The following is a 20,670-nucleotide window of genomic DNA, read 5'->3' on the forward strand; positions in this document are numbered from 1 at the left end:
AAATTTTTGTGTTTAATGAATATTTGATAAAATTATAAAATTTATATTAATAAATTTCAGTAATTAATTAAGATAAAGTTAAAAATTAAATTTGTAATTTAGCGATTGACATTTACGCTCTTTTAAGACAGGTAGGGTTTATTATTATTTAATGATGAATACGACAAAGTACCACGATTAACTTCCACACGTGCCAACCGCGCGCGGGAAAACAACAAAAAGTCAAAAAAGAAGGTGGGTTATGGAGGTTAACCAATGAGAGAACGACACGTGAGCGAGCTCATTCATCGCAAGCCGTTTCCAAACATTTCCCTGCCATTCATTCATCGTGGAAATAAGTAAGGGGGGGCTTCTTCTCTCCCCCACCTTCCTCTCTCTCTCTCGGAAAACATCGATCTTACCTTCTCCGTCTGGTTCTTTGTGTTGCAGTCTGTTTTGCAGAGCGAATTCTAGGGTTTCTCCATTTCTACGAACAAGGCCCATGTACTCTGAATTTCGTGAAATTGTTGTATTCATGGTGGATTTAGTTTTGTTGTTTCCGATCGAATTTGCTAATTCAACTGCCAATCCTTACAGAAATCTCTGACCTAATGACTGTTGACAGTAGTGAATGGCTCGATTTCACTCTCGTTCTCTTCGTTTCTCAAGTTTTGTTGCGCTTGTAGTTGTTCTTGTTACAGAGCCTCCTCATTCTGTCGTCTCATCGTCCACGGTCGATGAATTTTCCATTCTCGATTACGATGGATTTCTTTCTCACCATGATTATTCGCCGCCGGCTCCACCGCCACCACCGCCTCATCCGCCTTCGGTTTCCTGCACCTGGGATTTAGATGGAGTTGGCTCGTTGGATACTACATGTCAGATTGTCAACGATTTGAACCTTACTCATGACGTGTATATAGCTGGGAAGGGGAATTTTTATATACTGCCTGGGGTGAAGTTTAATTGTCCTAAACCGGGGTGTTCGATTACCATTAACATTACTGGCAATTTTACGCTGAGCAATGATTCGTCTATATTTACCGGGAGTTTTGAGCTGGCTGCCTGGAATGCTAGCTTTCTCAATGGGTCTGTGGTGAATACGACTGGTTTAGCTGGGAATCCGCCGTCACAGACTAGTGGGACGCCACAAGGTATTGATGGGTCAGGTGGGGGACATGGAGGGAGGGGAGCATGTTGTTTGACGGATAAAACCAAGCTTCCTGAGGACTATTGGGGAGGTGATGCGTACTCATGGGCGTCGCTGCAGAAGCCTAGCAGTTTTGGGAGCCGGGGTGGTTCCACGAGCAAGGAGGTAGACTATGGTGGAAACGGTGGCGGAAAGATTAAGTTGAACGTAGGCGACCTTCTTATAATTGATGGGGCTGTTCTAGCCGATGGGGGTGATGGAGGGACAAAAGGAGGAGGTGGGTCAGGTGGCAGCATCTATATCCTTGCTCACAAAATGTAATTATCTATCTTCTCTCCCCATCTGTTTGTCTACTTTCTCTAATTCAACTTGTTTTCACATTGGAACAGTGTATATCTCCCTTTTCTGTTTGATGATTTTATGGCACGAGAGCTGCATGAGTTTTTCTTCTTTTAGATAGTGGGATATTTGAGGACTTAATTCAGCTGGTTTTGGTTTCATCATTCTTATTTTCAAGAAATTTGTTTTTTTTTTTTGGTAATACACGGACATGGGATAAAATTGAACATTAAAGTATGTTGCTTGTGAAGAGCAGGATTGGCGATGGCAGGATAAGTACATGTGGAGGTAATGGATATGGTGGTGGTGGCGGTGGAAGAATCTCTGTTGATGTTTTCAGCAGGCATGATCCCCAAATTTTTGCGCATGGTGAGAGTTATAAGCCATTAGTGAACTTCAGTGCTGTTACCTAATCGTGGAGCATGTCACAAACTTATATGCAGTATCTATATTGTATTAATACACACATACACATAGACGTACAAAACATATATTAATGTGTCTATGCGTGCATGAATTCTGTTCTATAATAGTTGCTTCTATATCTTGTTAGTATATTTATTGAACTCCAAAATGTGCATGGGAAATAGTGGATATATGTATGTTTCAGTTGTGCATAGTTTGCTAGCTCATATTGTAAGATCGGGATTTTTTTTGTTTTTTTGTTTTTCCCTTTTGATAGGAAATGAAGTATTTTATTGGTAAGATCATTACGACTATATGTGAATTAGAAATTAGGGGATTAAAATGAATTCAATACAAGAGTAGAGAGTTGGAAATGTTTGATTTTAGATTCTACCAGTTTTTATTGTTTTCGTTCCATTTCATGTTCTATTGTGACTATGCTCTAATTTTTTTGAAGGCACAAGATTTCCTTAAGATTATTGGAGTAATTACTCCTACAAAAAGAATGTTCAAAGTATTTTCTATTTTCCGAGGAGTGTGGATGATTTATTCTGCCAGAACTTAAAATACGTTTAGTATTAAAACTTGTAGTTTGTTTAAACTAAATTTTCCTTTTACTTGAGGGGACTGGCTCTTATTTCTATTATCATCCATACATATACATAGGATGGATAACAGAAACATCCTGCTTGAGAGTCTCCTTGTTTATACTTTTTCCCTTCATTTAGCCCTTCCTTTAAGAAGGGCTTACTTTGGTATTTAGAGAGATCTTTCATCACCTGACACTGATGATTGGTGTCCCCGTATACTCTTTTGTGTGGCACTCAATGTTGATGTTTAACATTTTTTTAGTTACATGTTTAGCATGAGTGGATGAAGGGAGATTGGTTTAAATTTTTCATCTATCTTCTACAATTTTTTTCTACTTGAATTCTTTAGTACTTGGAAACTTAATTGTTGGCGATAATAATAAGGATTGCTTGTTTGCAATGCAACTTTGATTGCTTACTATGGATGATTCTTGCACTATGTCATTATATGTTAATTCATTTAGTAGTATTGCTAAGGTATTGCCAAATAAATGCTATTTATGTAGGGGGACGTAGTTTGGGTTGTCCAGAAAATTCTGGTGGTGCTGGAACCATATACGATGCTGTTCCTCGAAGCCTTACAATTTCCAATCATAACTTGACAACGGATACAGACACACTTCTTTTGGAGTTTCCTAATCAACCACTCATGACGAATGTTTATGTTCGAAATAATGCTAGGGCTTCAGTTCCTTTGCTCTGGAGTCGTGTCCAGGTTTGTAATTAATCTGCAACACAGTTTAGATTGTTTATACAGGCATGTGAATCTTGGATATGGAGAAGTGGTACTTTACAGAATAGTACGAGCCTTTTCATTTGACCTACGTACGTACATACATGCAATACATACAATATATATATATATATATATATTATATCTTTTTCAAGTGGGGACTCTTTTGTTTTACATTTGTTTCACACATTCTAGTTTCTGTTTTATAGCTTTCTATCAGTATCTTTTTCTACATTTATGGAAGCCTCTTTCATACTGAAAAAGTGAAAAGACCAGTTATATTAATGTGAAGTATTCAAAGTTATATTCACCAATCTAGGAAAGTTCTTGATGTTGCACAAATTATTTGTTTACCATCTAAATATTCATCGGCCTGTTTGTTAATATATATTTTCAATATTTTTACTATTTGTTAACCACATTGTTCTCACCATAACTGACTTCCACTATAACCAGCAATAATAAACTATGAGAGTTGAGGAAGCATAAACGAACGGCTTTTTCAGTAATAAGAAACAGAAGTTGTAATTGAAGATTGAAAAGCTATAAGAGAGTACAAGAAGTCTACAAAGAGTAGACTGAGAGAAATAAATAAAGCATAAATGTAAATGAAAAAACGTAGCAGCCCAATGATTATAAAATCCTACAAGAAAGCCCTCCAACTGATAAAAATGTCTCAAGAAGAATAACCGTCGAAGAATTTTACATGCCCATTTGCAAACAGGTCTTGCTACAGTTTCTAGAAATCCAATTTAAGGACCAAAACTTGATAGTTGTAAAACCATCTGGCCATGGAGCTTCCTCTTTGTGCAAGTTTTTTATTTTTGAAACTTGTTTGCTTTGCGCCTTAGGAATTGTTTATAGTTTAATTATCTTTAATTTGTTGTGGATGGCTTGATAGTTGGTATAAAAAAAAAAAAATGATACTAGCATCTATTGTGCATGCCAAGTTCTCAGTCGATGCATCTGATGTATGTTTGACCTATCCCTTTTGTTTACGTTGACATGAGCTTTATCAACAATCTCAATCTTGGTTCTCAATACTACTAACTAGGTTCAAGGTCAGATTAGTCTTCTATCTGGGGGAGTTTTAAGTTTTGGGCTGGCTCACTTTGCCTCATCGGAGTTTGAGCTATTGGCAGAAGAACTCTTAATGAGCAATTCAGAAATCAAGGTAAACCCCTTTTTTTGTCTTACTGTTATGCGCTGCATGCCTGCAGTACTGTTATTCTTCGTCTGTTCATGATTTAGAAACGGGAATAAATATTTATCATGGTGAACTGCTGCGGTAGTATTAATATTATATACTTCCCTATAATTTATGCTCATGGATATATAGCTATTTGGTATTAATCATTCTCCAGGATATTGTTATTTCCTTGAGTTGTGATGTGAGAATGCATGGTTTACAATTCCAGGTATATGGGGCACTACGCATGTCGGTGAAAATGTTTTTGATGTGGAATTCTAAAATGCTTATATATGGAGGTGGAGATTCTGGTGTCGTGACATCCTTGCTTGAGGCTAGTAACTTAATTGTTCTTCGGGTAATTTAATCTAACTTCCTTTGACATTTCTTCTTTGTAGCCTTCCATTTTAAGGAATCTCATTCTTTTATTTTTGATATAGGAATCATCTGTTATACATTCTAATGCTAACCTGGGAGTCCATGGACAAGGTTTATTGAACTTGTCGGGTCCGGGAGATCGAATTGAAGCACAACGTTTAGTTCTGTCTTTATTTTATAGTATTCATGTAAGTAGCCATGAATTCTTTTTGACTGACCATCATTTTTAATACTTACTTTATGTAATAAAAAACAATGAAGTATGGAATGTTTACTCTTGAAATTTTTCTAGTCAAGAAATAACTTCATGGTTGATATGGAAATTGTAGGAGTGGGTGGGTGGGGGGCGGTGGGAACCCTTGTCTCATGTCAGTAGATTAAGCAAAATAAAGAAAAAGGAAGCGTGAGATAACATATCAACTTGTCTATGCCTATGGTTGCCTGCGTTTTGCCTCTTGGTCTACACGATAATGATAGTATAGTTAACACTAGAAATATAGGCGCATATCCACTCTCCCACAACGGCCAGAGCCTTCAGCAAGAAGAATCACGTCTAAGAGATCTCAATTTACTTTATCAAAGGCCTTCGTGAAATCAATGGTTAAAACTACTTCCATTTCCTCGTCATGTGCTCATTTATAAGCTTCTTGACAACGAGAGAAGTGCCCATGATCTATCTACCAGCAACAAAACGGTGTTTTCTCTCGTCTGGAATAGATTTGTCCGTGATGAAGTGTTATTTCCACCTTGTAGGGATAGAGGGAGAGTTTGTGAGACATTCTCTGGAAAAATAGTAGGTTTAACACTAACATGTGGGCAGTAACTATTAGCGTCTTTAGTAAGGTGTTATTCTTTTGGATTGGAAGCCTTTTTTCCCTCCTTTTTTTAATTTTTAGGTTTGGGCTCTATGAGGCAAATATAGATCTCGTACAAGCTAGCATTGTGATATTTACTGAATCATGGAACACTCTAGGTATGTCAGTCTTGAGAGTTATCCAAGATTTTTTAATTCGATTGTAAAGCCAACTGAACTTGGAGCTTTATTTGAACTCAAAGTTGATGAGATATATAATTTCTATCCAAGTGAATTCAGCTTAGAGTCAATAGTTACGCTTAGAAGAGATTGGATCTCAGGTACTGGCATAAAACATTGTCCCTCTATTTTTGGAGTAGAACTGCACGAGGAAGCCCACAAGTTCTCATTCAATATCTGTGTTACAGAGATGGCTTTTGTCATTGAATGATAGAATTTCACAAATCGTCCACTTCTTACATTTTCTTGATCGCAAGGAAGATGACTGCTCTTGATGGAATGTCTTTTTTTTTTCTGTTTTTTTTAGGAATGAGGATTCATCTTAAGAGTAAGGTTTCTGTTAGACATCTCAAAGCTTGTTGTTTAGTGAGTTATGCAGCCAAAAGTTTCCTTGTACCACGACAAATGAACTCTCAGACCCTTTCAGCTTTTGTATACATCCATGCCCAACATTCCATAGAAAAGTTTACCATTCCACCAATTGTCTGAAAGAGATGAGAAACTTTGGATAAAGAAATCTCATATTTGAGAATCTAAAGGGGGTGGAGCCCCTTTTGATGTCGCTGCATTCTAACATAATAAGCAAGTGGTCTGAGATGGTTCTTTCTGTTCTCTTGGCCTTGGCATTGGTGAATTCTTGATACATACGTCTAAAACCAGAAATCTGTTGATGAGGGCTAGAAATAGCTGATCTTTGAGATCTGACCAAGCAACGGCCATATTAAGGGGAATATCATCGACAGCTAGATCAGCAATGGCCTTCTTGTAGCAATGGTCTTCTTGAAAGTTTCTTTCTTTTTTAGCTGGTCTGCCAAGAGCTTCCTCCCGATGATTACCTAAAAACATTGAAATCAACTTAAGAACCCAAGTTGCCACATATGAATGGGACTATAATTCCTACAATCATGATTGATGGAAGGTTGTCTGATTCAAATATGTGTTTGATCAAAAGCTTGGAGCTTCCTTCATAAATACAAAATAATTTATTTGCTTCATATTGAGGAATAGGCACAGAAATGATAGATTGTGTGTTTGACTCCACTTTTTTTAATTTTTATATTTTATATGTGAATCACTCATTTCAATTGTCATTGAATTTCCTTTTTGCTGCAGTTGGTTGATTAGTTGTATCAATTCCATTGGTCATTTATTCTGATTAGATCCAGCATGGTGGAATGCTATAATTGGATATAAACATCCTTATATAAGTAATCACTGTGCTCATCATATTTAGTTTACAACAAAAGGTTATCAACTTTGTATCGTGCACTCAACTTTTGTACATTGTTCTAAGCCATTAAATTGCTGTTTCTTCTTCAAGATACTAAAAGAATATCTCAAGTATTTAGCTAAGTTGATGACTCTTGATCCTGAAAAGATGTTTTCGGTCCAACTGTGGGAAAGAACTCCTCGCAATTCAAGTTCAATTATTCTTTAGAATTCTCTTCTGTTTACATAAGACGTATCCTCACTCTACAACCTTCTATCCTTCCACAAGTTCAACTTGCAACTATTGTTTGGGAAGTCCATTATTTTATTAATAGAATTGTTTAATCCATTGTTTACTTGATGAGAATCATTAGGGAGCAAATGGTTTATGGTCTTTATGTTTGATTATTAATTTGGTTATCTATTTTGGGGTAAAAGGTTGGTCCTGGATCTATTTTGCGAGGTCCTGTAGATGATGCCGCAAAAAATACTGTGTAAGATTGAATCTGGCTTATGTTCCTCTTGTGCATATTTGATCATTCGAAACTGCTAATTTTAATTTTCACATTTGATAGGACTCCTAAACTCTACTGTGAAGACCAAGATTGCCCTATTGAACTATTCCATCCACCTGAAGATTGCAATGTGAACTCATCGCTATCTTTCACTCTCCAGGTGCTTATCAGAATGGAATAGTCTGCCAAGGGATTTACATTTTTGTATTGATGTGATACTTTGCTTTTCAGATCTGCAGAATTGAAGATATCACTGTAGAGGGTCTTGTCAAAGGTTCGGTGGTTCATTTCCACAGGGCAAGAACTATAACTGTCCTGTCTCGTGGGATGATCAGTGCATCTGGGATGGGTAGGTTTATTTATCTTCTTATGTATGATTAAGGTTCTCCCATATGTTTTTTTTGGATATTGTTCATTTGTTTTGCTTTGATATGCATCCGTGCACACACCTGAAACTCAGACAGATTACCAATCTCACATGCCACTAAGTAATACACAAATTAGATTCCAATGTGAAACAGAATACCACATTGTCCGTTAATATATGATAGGAGTAGATTGTGGCATGTGACATGGGTAATCAGTCTGTAAGAGAGAAGTGTTGTCAGCAAGTGGAATAAGGAAAGAAGTATCATTGAGAGTCTTGCATGAGGTTTGCTCGAGGAGAAGCTTCTAGGTTCATCAAGTTACCCCAAATTATTTCTTGTCTTGAGAGCAACCATAGACTCTCCCAGGACTATTCATAGAAAAGAGAAGGAAATTTTGGATGATATTTAGTACAAGACTTGTTTGTTGAGTTCTTTCTCAAATTTTTTGGTTTTTATTTATTTATTTTATTTCTTAATTCTTATAATTTTTTTAATAACTACGTTTTTGTAATCCCTTGGCCTTTTACTTGGGTTGGTGCCTTATCACCGATACCAATGTTTAATAAAGATTACTTGTACCCTCCCTCCCTCCCTCCCAAAGAGGGTGTTTAGGTTTTGAGTTACCTAGAGAACTATTTGTCCACTTGTAAATTCTGTTTGCTTGGTTGTTTCCAGCTTCTATCATGAAGTTGTATTTGGTTGAAAGAACACTTGATTTTTTAGATTTGAACATTTTTTGCAATTACAGGCTGCACAGGCGGTGTGGGAAGAGGGAATGCCGTTGGCAGTGGAATATACAGTGGTGGTGGGTATGGTGGTAAAGGTGGGGAAGGATGCTTCAATAATAACTGTGTTGCAGGTGGCATCTCTTATGGGGAAGCAGATCTTCCCTGTGAGCTTGGTAGCGGGAGTGGAAATGGTACTTTAGCTAGTTTCTCTTCAGGTGGAGGCATTATAGGTGAGTTTCTACTGCATGTGCGTTGTTCTATTCCCTTTAGGGACTTTAATCTAAATAAGTATTCAGCTTCTACTAAATTAGCTTAATAGCCATGCAATTCTTTTTAACTACACTTCCTGTTCTATATGCAGTGATGGGCTCATTAGCGCATCCTTTGTCAAGCTTGTCCATTGAAGGCTCGGTGACATCTGATGGAGACAATTTCAAAGGAATTGAAGACGTGAAAAAATTGACTAATATTCAAGGCTCTAGTACAGGCCCTGGGGGAGGATCTGGGGGAACTATCCTCCTTTTTCTTCATACTATGGCTCTTGGTTCATCTGCTGTTCTTTCAAGTACTGGTGGATATAGTGTAGCAAATGGAAGTGGTGGAGGTGGTGGAGGAAGGATTCACTTTCATTGGGCCCACATACCTACAGGAGATGTGTACCAGCCCATTGCTAGTGTGAAAGGACATATTGGGACCTGGTTAGTTCCTTTCCCATACTAAGTTCTATGTGGTTCATCCCCAAATTTTCTTTTGATGGTACGGGTATGCATTTGTTAACTTAATTTTTAGGGTGCCTCTTTTGTATTGGCTCATTTTGGATATTTCCTTTTAAGAAAAGAAAGAAGCCATGTCTTCCATTCAAAAGGTACCAAATGGCCCGGGATGGCCTAAAGGATGAAGGGACAAGACATCCCTTCTCCAAATAGAGGAATTACGTAAAGGCCCTCCTATCTAAGCTGATTCCCTTTTCAGCTTTTGTATTGTTAAAGCTAGATAGGATGCCATCGATTGTATTAATTCTGTAGTTTTAATTGCATTGTAAAGCTGTTTGGTGTTTCTCTTTTCCCAGTTTAGCAAGAGCGATAGACCTTCCTTTTTAACCACCAATTGCTTGTTTTATGCAGGGGAGGTACAGGTGGTGAACAGGGTGGTGGAGGTGAAAATGGTTCTGTGACTGGTAGAGCGTGCCCTTCAGGTCTTTATGGAACATTTTGTGAGGTCTGTTTCTGGTTCTTTTGGTAGATCACTGACTCCTTGTTTGGTTCGTGATTTATAAGTGCTTTTTGTTTTTATTTTTATTTTTTCAGAAACAATGAACGTGCATGTCATAAAAACACCACATTTTCCAAATATTGTGATAATTTTCAGACAATTCCAGAGAGAAGATATTAGACATGTCGATTTTTTTTTTTTTTTTTTTTTTTTTGGTAGGAAACATAAACATTTCATTGATATGGTGAAATGATCGAAAAGAATAAAGGGCAAAATTCTCAAATATTTCAAATAATGATATAGTAATTTAAAATCCTTTAATTTTAATGACATCTTGTGGTAGACATTTAAATTTGAAGAAGTTTTCACGAGAGCCATCTTGGTTTCATGAAAACCTATTTGCTAACAATTTTACTTTTTCATTTGTTTTTCTTTTTTCTATGCCTTTACTTACAATATTGGGGTTTGTTCATGTGGCTCCTTGAAATCCATCGGCTGCATGTTTCTTAACTTATATATGCTTACACAATCAATACATTTTCAAAACTAAACTAAAAACTATACATGAACCAACGAATAAATCACATTATATTCAACCAAAAAAGGCCCAAAATGAAGTTACTCAATGCTCAAATACCTGAATTCAATCACCGAAATACTTGAATCTAACCCGTTGATTAGATAAAGTGATGGTTTTTCTTTCCTGATATCTTCGTGTGGTGTTCAGGCCAGCTTTCTCGAAATTCTCACGTGATAAACCTCCAACACTGGTCTGCTACATTTCACACCAAGGAGACCTATAGAATAATAATCCTAGGTGAACGGTTTCTGAAAAAAAAAAAAAAAAAAAGAAGTTTTAAATTGGTGATTACTATGGCTCAAACCCCATTTTCTGTTGGTCTTTATTGATTATGAGGCCTACCCATGGTGGCTCGTTTGATCTTTCTTTCATATTGCCACTTTTTATGTACGTTTGTTTTCTCTATGAATGTATATCATAAAAAGAAAAAAAAAAAGAAAAAAAAAAGGAAAAAGAAAAAATAGTCCTGAAACTCAAACAAAATGTATAAACTCAAGAACCTTCAGTGTCATGAAAAGAACAATACCTTCAAAATAGCCTTGTTCAGTCATTGCTACAAATCTTATAAAGAAAAATTACTGAATTTAACTAGTCCATTAGGGATTTTAATCTCTCCCCTTTTCTCTCTTAAGTATATTATTATCTTTTATGTTCCAGGAATGTCCTGTTGGTACTTTCAAGAATGTCACTGGATCTGATAGAGCTCTTTGTCAGCAATGTCCCCCTGATGAGCTTCCACATCGTGCCATTTATGTATCTGTTCGAGGTATTTACTTATTCATTTTTTGATGATCAGCATTCAACAAAGAATTAGTGGCCAAAGGACGTACTGTTTTGTGGATTTGATAGAGTTTTTATCTTTTGTCCTGCAGAAAATATCATATTTACTTCAATCTATGCATTTCGTTCAAATAATTTTTATAGATTGGTTGTGAGATTCAAGGTTAACATTGTAAGTAAGGTCAGTTAACCTTATCTATTAATCTTTGTCAGGTGGCATTGCTGAAACTCCTTGCCCCTACAAATGCATTTCAGATAGATACCACATGCCAAAATGTTATACTGCTCTTGAAGAGTTAATTTATACATTTGGTGGTCCTTGGTTATTTTGTGGTCTTCTATTTGCTCTCCTTGTTTTGCTGGCATTGGTGCTTAGTGTTGCACGGATGAAATTTGTTGGGGTGGATGAATTACCTGGTCCTGTGCCCACTCAACATGCATCTCAAATAGATCATTCCTTTCCTTTCTTGGAGTCATTGAATGAGGTTTTTCTCTAAATGACATGACCTTTTATCACTCTAAATGTCTTCCTAAATACGTAAATAAATGAAGTCCTATTGATAATGTTCTTTATATGATTTAGGTCCTCGAAACAAATAGAGTTGAGGAGTCTCAGAGTCATGTGTATAGAATGTACTTTATGGGTCCAAACACCTTTAGTGAACCCTGGCATCTTTCGCACTCCCCTCCAGAGCAACTGAAAGAGATTGTGTAAGTAATAATGATTTACTTCTTCAATACATTTCCTTGATGTAAACGTATCTGCAATATATTACTTTGTTCTTAGTTATCAATGAAACGACCACTTATCCCCAACTTCTGTAACCTTGAGTTCCCCTATTTTGATACTCAGATATGAGAGTGCATTTAACAAATTTGTGGATGATATCAATGCTATAGCGGCATATGAATGGTGGGAGGGTGCAGTATACAGCATTCTTTCTGCTCTTGCATATCCTCTCGCATGGTCATGGCAACAATGGCGTCGAAAGCTGAAACTGCAACTTCTACGTGAGTTTGTTAGATCAGAATATGATCATGCTTGTTTGCGGTCTTGCCGCTCTCGAGCTCTTTATGAAGGCATTAAGGTTTGTTTGTTTGTATGTTTATCATATTCTAGTGTCCGATATCAGTTTCATCTATATCTTTGGGGGTTTGGAGATTTTTCTGTCTGTATAGATGTTGAGCACCCTCGATTTGCTACTATCACTTGCATTAAATGATGTTTCTTTTGCATTAAATAATGTCTCTTCTGCATTAAATGATGTTTATTTTGCACTAAATGATGTTGGACGGGTCTGTCTTTGTTCTCTAGAGTTTGCCCTCCACGCTATAACCTTCCCTTGCTAATTCAGGAACTTTTTGATTGCCGCTGCTCTCTCTCTCTCTCTCTCTCTCTCTCTCTCTCTCTCTCTCTCTCTCTCTCTCTCGAAATTTTTGTTTCCTGATGATTTCTTCCTATTAATTATTAATTAAATTTTTGGACCTGTTGGTTTTTCAAGGTGTCAACTGTCCTATTAATCATATAATTATGCCTTATCTATCTGCTTTTTCTTTTTTTTTGTTGCTTTTTCCAAAAACCCTTATCTTTCATGTGAAAGTAGATAGCTTAGTGATTGACGTTTTGTGTTGGGTAATTTTAGCTGAATATTTGTGGAACTGTAGGTCACAGCAACATCCGATCTAATGCTTGCATTTGTCGACTTCTTTCTGGGTGGAGACGAGAAAAGAACAGATCTTCCTCCTCGTTTGAATCAAAGATTTCCACTGTCCTTGCTCTTTGGAGGCGATGGAAGTTACATGGCTTCTTTTTCACTTCATAATGACAATATTCTTACCAGTCTCATGAGCCAGGTTCGCTAACCAAAACTAGGACTCAAGTTCAAGACTTCAATTGTCGTGTGAACCATCATATTAAATTGAATTTTTCTCTTCTGGAATTTTGATGGGTTTTGCACTCTGATTTGCAGGCTCTACCACCTACGACATGGTACCGGATGGTTGCTGGTCTGAATGCACAGTTACGGTTGGTTCGTCGTGGCCAACTTAGATCGACATTTCTACATGTTGTTAAATGGCTGGAAACTTTTGCAAATCCTGCTTTGAGGAGTCATGGCATTCGTGTGGATCTTGCTCAGTTTCAGGCTACAGCCTGTGGTTATTGCCAGTATGGTCTCCTTCTATATGCTGATGACGGAATCAGTCCTTCGCCCGTGAGAATTTATCATGGAAATGAAGAAAATGATCAAACTTCTAGGTAATACATTTTCTTCTGTAGATATTAATAAAAAGCTTTATGGTTTTTGTTTTTGATACTTTTGCTGTTAGATTCATTTGGTTTGTCTTTTATGTTCTACCCCTGTTTTAGTCTGAAGAACGTTCTTAGAGAAAATCAATTTGTCCATGTGAGGGAAGAAACTCATTTAAGCCAAGATTATATTTCTAGTGAAGGCCGTACAAAGCGAAAGAAGACATATGGGGGCATCTTAGATGTTAGTAGTCTACAAATGCTCGAGGAGAAGAGAGATATATACTGCCTTCTATCTTATGTGCTTCACAACACTAAACCTGTTGGTCATCAGGTACATATCTCAAAGTTGAACCTTCAACGCATGGTTAATACTCTTATGGTTTCAAGTCCTCCAGAGGCTTGATTTGTTATAGGCCCTTATATTCGGTTGCATTCTTTCGCCAATTGCAGGATCTTGTTGGTTTACTCATATCAATCCTACTTCTAGGGGATTTCAGCTTGGTTTTGCTTACTCTACTTCAGATGTTTTCTATTTCATTGGCAGACGTTTTCTTAGTTTTGTTTATTTTACCTCTGGGCATTCTCCTTCCATTCCCTGCTGGAATCAATGCCTTGTTCAGCCAAGGACCGAGACGCTCTGCAGGCCTTGCTCGTATCTATGCATTGTGGAACATCACATCCTTGGTCAATGTTGTAAGTTCATCACATTCTTTTACATTACCTGACTTCAACCCAATCAGTTTGGTTCACTACTCATAACTGGTTGCATTTCTTTACCGTTTTCCCAGTTGGTTGCGTTTCTCTGTGGATATGTACACTTGAAATCTCAATCGTCCGGGCATCCAAGCTTTCAGCCATGGACTATTAACATGTGAGGGGTTTGCTCTGCTCTGCTCTGCTGAAAAGAACCAAACTTCCTTTATTGTTTACTAATATTGGAACTCCAAACTGATGGAGACAGGATGATAACACCTGACTTTGTTTTTTGCAGGGATGAAAGTGAATGGTGGATCTTCCTAGCAGGATTGGTTGTTTGTAAATTTCTTCAATCCCGACTCGTTAATTGGCACGTTGCGAATCTGGAGATCCAAGATCGATCCTTGTACAGTAACCAGTTCGATATGTTCTGGCAGTCCTGATGATTATTATTTGCTCATCTTGATAGACTATTCTCTCTTACCTTGTCCTTTTTTTTTCCTGGGTGAGGGAAAGCTGTTCTTTACCACATGGGTAGGCGTTCTTTCTCTACCCATTTCTTCAAAATACGGCTTCATCATTCACACTCGTTAACCCTTAGAGCAGAATAGATAACAACAAACAAATCATCTTTATTAAAATCCAAACATATGGATCAAAGAGAAAAAAAAAGGAAGAACAAGAAGAGTTATTCATAATTGTAATCAAATCATTTGTTCTGTTTCCCTTTTTTGGTGTGGTCTCCAGTGATGATGTATTACTTGGGATCTGTTATTATCCCCTTTGTGTAATTCTGGGTAGAAGATTTTTAAGATTTAAGATCATTTTCTGTAATAAGCTCAGTGGCTATGGCGGAGAAGTGTGCTTTCCAATGAAGTGTTGAATTCATAAATCCCAGAATGATTCTTAATTTCTTTATCCATTTCATGTCTGCTTGCGTAATCGTCTCTTTCGCCGTGGTCAGGAATTTTCCGACCAGACGAGTGGAGGGACTGGAGTCGCAGAGCATCCGGCTGGACCTGGACATGGTCGATGAGCATAGGTTCATCTGTGTGATTTTAATCGAGTAGAAATTTTAAAATTCGGGTTATAGAGTTCAACTATGTATGTTGATTAAGATTAAGATTATGAATTATATATCATATAAGTAGTTGAATCTTGATGTTGACAGCTGCACTAAATTAGACAACTCACCTTCTGACTCACTCTTTCGGGTGAGTGTTCTTTGGACATCGATCGATCTATCACAGGACATTTTTTAGGATCATAAGGAATCGCTATAATCACCACTACGTGCGTCTCATTCTCTTCGATCTTATCCTTTCTTGCTTTTTTATGAAGTCACACTGGGAGCTAGTGCTTGCTATTAAAGAATTGCTCCATGGATCTTATCGAAAATGTTTGATGCTTCTTGGGGCTTCTTTAGTGTCCATGAAGTTACTGGATGAATTACGTAGTAGATAGATTAGATCCGAACATGGCTGGCTGTTGCTCCCAGGCGATATGGACTCGACCCGTTCCGACCCATCTCGGGATACCATAGGATGTCAAAATAGGGGGACATACCGGGCATGGATATGAATAGAGTAAGTTGGGTTCGCGAAGATTTTATTAATACCCCATCCTCTGCTGTAACATACAAATGGCTATCAATTTACATGTTCACTCGCACAGATTTTTTCATGAACAGTAAGGATCTTATCGATGTCATAGAGAAGTGCCAAGGAGGGGAACGGCATCAAATTCGCCGGCGTTCTTTCTCCCATTGCAATCTTGTTGAGGGCGGCATTGGCGTAGAATCTGCAGAACCTCCTTCATCGAAGGTCGTATTTCAGGTAACGTGCTTGTACAAATTAGCCCTAGTTTGAACAGAGTAATCATCTCTTCCAAATTGCGTGGGTTTCTGATTTCTTCATCAAGAGCATCAGCAATAGGTTTTCCTTCACTATATTGTTGCCATGCCCATTCTGCTAGGCTTGTGTGTTCATCTCCACAGTTCGGTTCTCTTCCTGTTGTGAGTTCCAACAGTACAACCCCAAAGCTATAGACATCAATCTTCTCATTTACTTTTGTTGTATACACATACTCTGCAATAGAAATCAAGAACATTCGTCAAATCTGTGTTTTGAAAGCTCTCTATGAAGATTACTGCGATTGTTATTTGATTTTTGATGTTTAAGGATCTTTGTTTTTCCCAAGGATGAACAGTATGAACTTACCTGGGGCTATATAGCCAAAAGATCCTGCTATTGCAGACATAGTGTAAGGCTCTCCCTGCCTGACCAGCATCTTTGCCAGCCCAAAATCCGCTATCCTTGCGTGGAACTCATGGTCTAATAAAATGTTACTTGACTTTACATCTCGATGAATGATTGGTGGAGAGCAATCATGGTGCATATAACTCAGGCCTTGTGCAGCTCCAATAGCAATCTGCAACCTCCTCGGCCAGTCTAAGACATATTGTTCAACAAAATCCATTGTAGCCGCTCTTAACCTTTTCTTCTCTTTATGAAGCCACTTATCTAGGCTCTGATTTTGCATGTATTCATAGACTAACAGCTTTGAATTCTCATTCCAGACGCAGCATAGCAACTTCACTATGTTCGAATGCCGAATCGAGCCAAGTATTTGAACTTCTGCTTGAAATTCTTTCTCAAGCTTTTGATCCAACTTCTTGTTACTCCAAATCCTTTTGACTGCAACATAGTAACCAGCATGGTTTATATCTATGCAGTACACTTTTCCGGATCCACCACTTCCAATCAGATTAGTTTCTGTCAGGTTTGATAAGATATTCGCTTCTGTGAATTCCAATCTCTGGAATGAAGTTAGCTTCCAAGTGTCAGGGTGGCATCTTTCTTCCTTTTTGCAGTAACTTCTATATAAGATGAAGATCCATAGTATAGCAATTATGAGGAAGGTGATGATGAGAGCTAGAAGGAGGGAGAGATATTTAGAGGAATGATCTTTTATATCTCTTTGTCTGGAGTTACAATTTGGAAGGTCAAGTGCATCAGTGGTGGTACATAGTTTAGGATTGTTCAAGAAACTCCTTTCATATGCTGTATTCTCATACTCATCTGGGATTTTCCCTGAAAGCTGATTGGAAGACAAGTTGAGAGAAGCCAATCTTAACTGGCCAATTTCTGGTGGGATTTCACCTGAGAAGTTATTACCTGATAAATCTAGGTAAAGGAGGCTAGGAAGAAATCCAAACGCCGCTGGAATATTGCCTGAAAGTTCATTTCGTGAGAGATTTAGAGTATTCAACGATTCCCACAAACCAATTGTTGAAGGAAGTTGGCCAGAGAGTTGATTTCCACTTAATATGAGTGTGGTAAGATGAGGAAGCCTTGTCAACCCTTCGGGAAATCTACCAGAGAGCTGATTGTTGCTTGCCTCAAACACAACCAAGTTCTTCCAAGCAGACACATTTTGAGGAATTTGACCCCAAAATTTGTTGTTATTTACTGTCAGTCTCGAGAGATTCCAAGATAAGATATCTGGTAACTTGCCTGAGAATGAATTTCCATCTAACATTATGCTTGATAGATTGAAAGTAGTCCAAAGACCTGGAGGTAATTCGCCAGAAAAGTTATTATTAGAAAGCTGGATTGTGCGTAGGGTCCTGCAATTGCCAAGCCCTCTTGGCAATTCGCCGCTAAGATTGTTGGAGAAAGCAACCACTCCCTGTAAGACGCCATTTTTACAGAGATGTTCAGGTAATGAACCACTTAGTTTATTCATTGAAACCTCCAATGCTTCAAGATTTGAATGCAGACCCAATTCTTGTGGCAGGTCCCCGGTTAAGCTGTTGTTGAAGATCCGAAAGCCTTTCAGCATCGGTATTAGGCCTAGATTCCCAGGAATCTCACCAGACAAGTGATTGTCATACAAGTTGAGAACCTGCAACTTCTTCAACTTCCCAAAATCTTCAGGGATTGTGCCTCTCAAATTGTTTGCAGAGAGGTCGACATTGAGTAGATTTGATGCTTGGATTGATTTGGGTATCTCACCAGACAACTGATTTTGGAAGAGATATAAGTTGCTTAAATTCTGCAGAGAGAACAGTGTAGCAGGAATAGAGCCAACCAAATTGTTGCTGGATAAATCCAAGTGCTCAAGGCTCAAAAGATCCGATAAGCCTTCTGGGATTTCACCAATCAAGTTGGATTTTCTTATCCACATATATTTCAACTTCTTCAGTTTCCTAAACTCTTGTGGTATTGGCGATGGGACGAGCAAAGTGTTATAAGCCAAGCTCAGAGTTTCAAGATTGGACAAGTTCCCAATTTCAGCTGGCAATGTGCCATTGCACTGAGTTCGATAAATGTTTAAAGTTCTCAAAGCTGGCAACCGGCCTAGTGCTGCTGGAAAATCTCCTGAGAAGTTGTTGGCGCTAAGGTCCATGTACTCCAGAGTTTGTAATCGATCTATGTCGTGTGGTATCGACCCCGCAAAATAGTTTCCTGAAAGATCAAGATACTTGAGCTTGGAACAGTTGAACAGAGCCTCAGGGAACTCACCCGGGATATAGTTCCAGGAAAAATCAAGCTCAGTGAGGTTTTGCAGGTCACAGATGACAATTGGGATTTTCCCAGTGATATTCTTGTCTCCGAGAGAGATTCCTGTGACCGTGCTGTCTCTACAGACGATATCAGGCCAATCGCAGGGCGAGGACAAGGAGTTCCACAGGTGGAGAGACGGCGGATTCCCCCATTGTTCTTTAAGCTCAAGCAAGATGGCCTGGTCTGTTTTGGCAGTCAGTGAGCTTACACAGAAGGGTGTGGATACGAAGCATAAGAGGTAAACGGAGAGCAGAGTTCTTAGAAATGGAAGCGTTCTGGACATTTTTGGATGCTTCTGATGGCTTTTCTGATGGGGGGATTGGTTTTTGCCAGAAGAGTGCACCAAAAGGCTACTGGAAAAATGGAAGTATAGATTCCATGGACTCATGCAGCCAACATATACTCTGATAGTCAAAGTTAGGGGAGCTTTGTTCTTACACGGCACATCCAAAGTCCAAAAGCTGGTAATTGTTTCACGTTTGCTTCTTTGCCAAACTCACGAATGGTTTTGACATGATTGTTACCTTTATAGATCATGAACAGTTTCGTTTCTGTAAGTCTCTTTTCGTGTCTTATAACAGCCCAAGCTCACCGCTAGCAGATATTGTCTGCTTTGGTCCATTACGTATCGTTGTCAGCCTCACATGGTTTTAAAACGCGTCTATAAGGAATATTTTGTTCTCTATCCAACTGATGTGAGATTTTGAGCTCGGAAGTTCAATACTTTCATGAGATATTTGAAAAAGGTACGCACATTTATCTTAGCCATTCATGCTTATTTGAACAACTTCTTTTTCTCTCCTCCATATATCAACCATGGACTGCTTGCTTGCTTGAAGCAGGAATTTTGTTTAGTCCCTGTTTTTGACTAAACTTTCAAATCTCTTCACATTAAATTATAAGATATGAAAGAGATAAGAGTTGCCCACATTCAATGATGATACTGTTTAATGGAAAATGAATGCTTTGTTTGTCATTATTTTAAGTTAGATATGGTTTAGTTGGTGACAATGGATCCCATTTTTTGCTCCTTTGACTGCTTAGGGTATTGTGGCTCTGGTTGCTCCCCCACCATCAAACATTCTTCAACTGTACCAAAACCCCAAATAAAATTAAGAAATATATATATGTTTTAAAATTTTGTTTTAGTTTTGTAATTAGGGATTAAAAAAACGAGTATATATTATACGAATTTGTTTGTTTACCTTCGGAATTGTAACCATCTTAAAACTTATTTGCATGTTATAGTTCAAGAGATTTGAATCTTTGACCTCTAATATTTTTTATAGTTACGTTATTCTTCTATTGATCAATATATAGATTACGTGAGTGTAAAAAGACTTTTAAAATTGAGTAAGATAATTCGAGATGAGAATCATATAAACAGGAGGTCATTAAGGATCGTAAAACTAATAAATGTAAAGAGAACGAGTCCAATCGAATCAAACGATTGTTCTGTGAAATTCAAAACGACCATAAGAACGTGAAGATTCATCAAGATGCCCTCAAGTTGAGATTAAAAAAACCATTTAAACGAGATCTTAAAAAAACCATTTAAACGAGATCTTGTGAGGAATATCTGGTTTTGTAGTTTAATGCAAAAGCATCAGATTAATTAAGCTGAAAATTGATATATAATTATAGGGTAATAAGTTTTTTTAGAAATATTTCAAAATGATTTTGAAATAGTTAAGTGAATAAATTACTTTAAAATTACTCTCATAAATTTATAATAAATCAAATATATACTTTATTTAATTAATTGTTTAATGACCATCAATTAATATTAATTAATATATACTTTTTCTTGGTTTCATTTGTTTACCAATCAATTTGGAGAATTACCCAATATATGCAAGTGGTGATTTTTACCTTTTAGATATATATATGGTCCTCATCATTGTGGACTAAAATGGTGGGTGGCCTAATTATCTTATTATATATATATATATATATAGATGATTTCA

The 20,670-nt window shown here is 37.5% G+C and overlaps 2 protein-coding genes and 1 long non-coding RNA gene across 3 annotated transcripts; 2 read left to right on the forward strand and 1 right to left on the reverse strand.

Moving 5' to 3' along the window:
- Positions 1–194: 194 nt before the first annotated feature.
- Positions 195–15,027, forward strand: LOC111454519. Its single transcript, XM_023096012.1, has 22 exons — positions 195–1,446; positions 1,725–1,837; positions 2,970–3,178; positions 4,251–4,370; positions 4,615–4,743; positions 4,826–4,951; positions 7,444–7,499; positions 7,581–7,680; positions 7,752–7,869; positions 8,637–8,846; positions 8,978–9,314; positions 9,741–9,834; positions 11,066–11,174; positions 11,402–11,673; positions 11,772–11,899; positions 12,042–12,276; positions 12,854–13,042; positions 13,159–13,445; positions 13,557–13,770; positions 13,890–14,132; positions 14,228–14,310; positions 14,431–15,027. Exons 1-22 carry the CDS (start codon positions 611–613, stop codon positions 14,576–14,578), a joined length of 4,356 nt encoding a protein of 1,451 aa, XP_022951780.1. The 5' UTR covers positions 195–610; the 3' UTR covers positions 14,579–15,027.
- Positions 15,028–15,719: 692 nt separating this feature from the next.
- LOC111454520 (receptor-like protein kinase HSL1) lies at positions 15,720–19,108 on the reverse strand. Its single transcript, XM_023096013.1, has 2 exons — positions 16,355–19,108; positions 15,720–16,222 (listed from the first exon to the last, which is right to left on the reverse strand). The coding sequence occupies exons 1-2, from the start codon at positions 19,089–19,091 to the stop codon at positions 15,843–15,845; spliced, it is 3,117 nt and encodes a 1,038-aa protein (XP_022951781.1). The 5' UTR covers positions 19,092–19,108; the 3' UTR covers positions 15,720–15,842.
- On the forward strand, positions 19,107–19,907 carry LOC111454529. Its single transcript, XR_002712442.1, has 2 exons — positions 19,107–19,449; positions 19,748–19,907. It is a non-coding gene; the product is annotated as an uncharacterized LOC111454529 (long non-coding RNA).
- The last annotated feature ends 763 nt before the right edge of the window (positions 19,908–20,670 follow it).

Source organism: Cucurbita moschata, unplaced genomic scaffold (genome assembly GCF_002738365.1).
Source record: "Cucurbita moschata cultivar Rifu unplaced genomic scaffold, Cmos_1.0 Cmo_Scf00016, whole genome shotgun sequence".
Classification (NCBI taxonomy): domain Eukaryota; kingdom Viridiplantae; phylum Streptophyta; class Magnoliopsida; order Cucurbitales; family Cucurbitaceae; genus Cucurbita; species Cucurbita moschata.

Coding starts and splice junctions, on each gene's coding strand:
- LOC111454519 (XM_023096012.1), top strand. CDS start 611: ATGGCTCGATTTCACTCTCGTTCTCTTCGTTTCTCAAGTTTTGTTGCG. Junction 9,835..11,065: donor TTTATGGAACATTTTGTGAG/GTCTGTTTCTGG, acceptor TTTATGTTCCAG/GAATGTCCTGTTGGTACTTT. Junction 13,043..13,158: donor TTACCAGTCTCATGAGCCAG/GTTCGCTAACCA, acceptor TCTGATTTGCAG/GCTCTACCACCTACGACATG.
- LOC111454520 (XM_023096013.1), bottom strand. CDS start 19,091: ATGAGTCCATGGAATCTATACTTCCATTTTTCCAGTAGCCTTTTGGTG. Junction 16,223..16,354: donor TTTTGGCTATATAGCCCCAG/GTAAGTTCATAC, acceptor TTTCTATTGCAG/AGTATGTGTATACAACAAAA.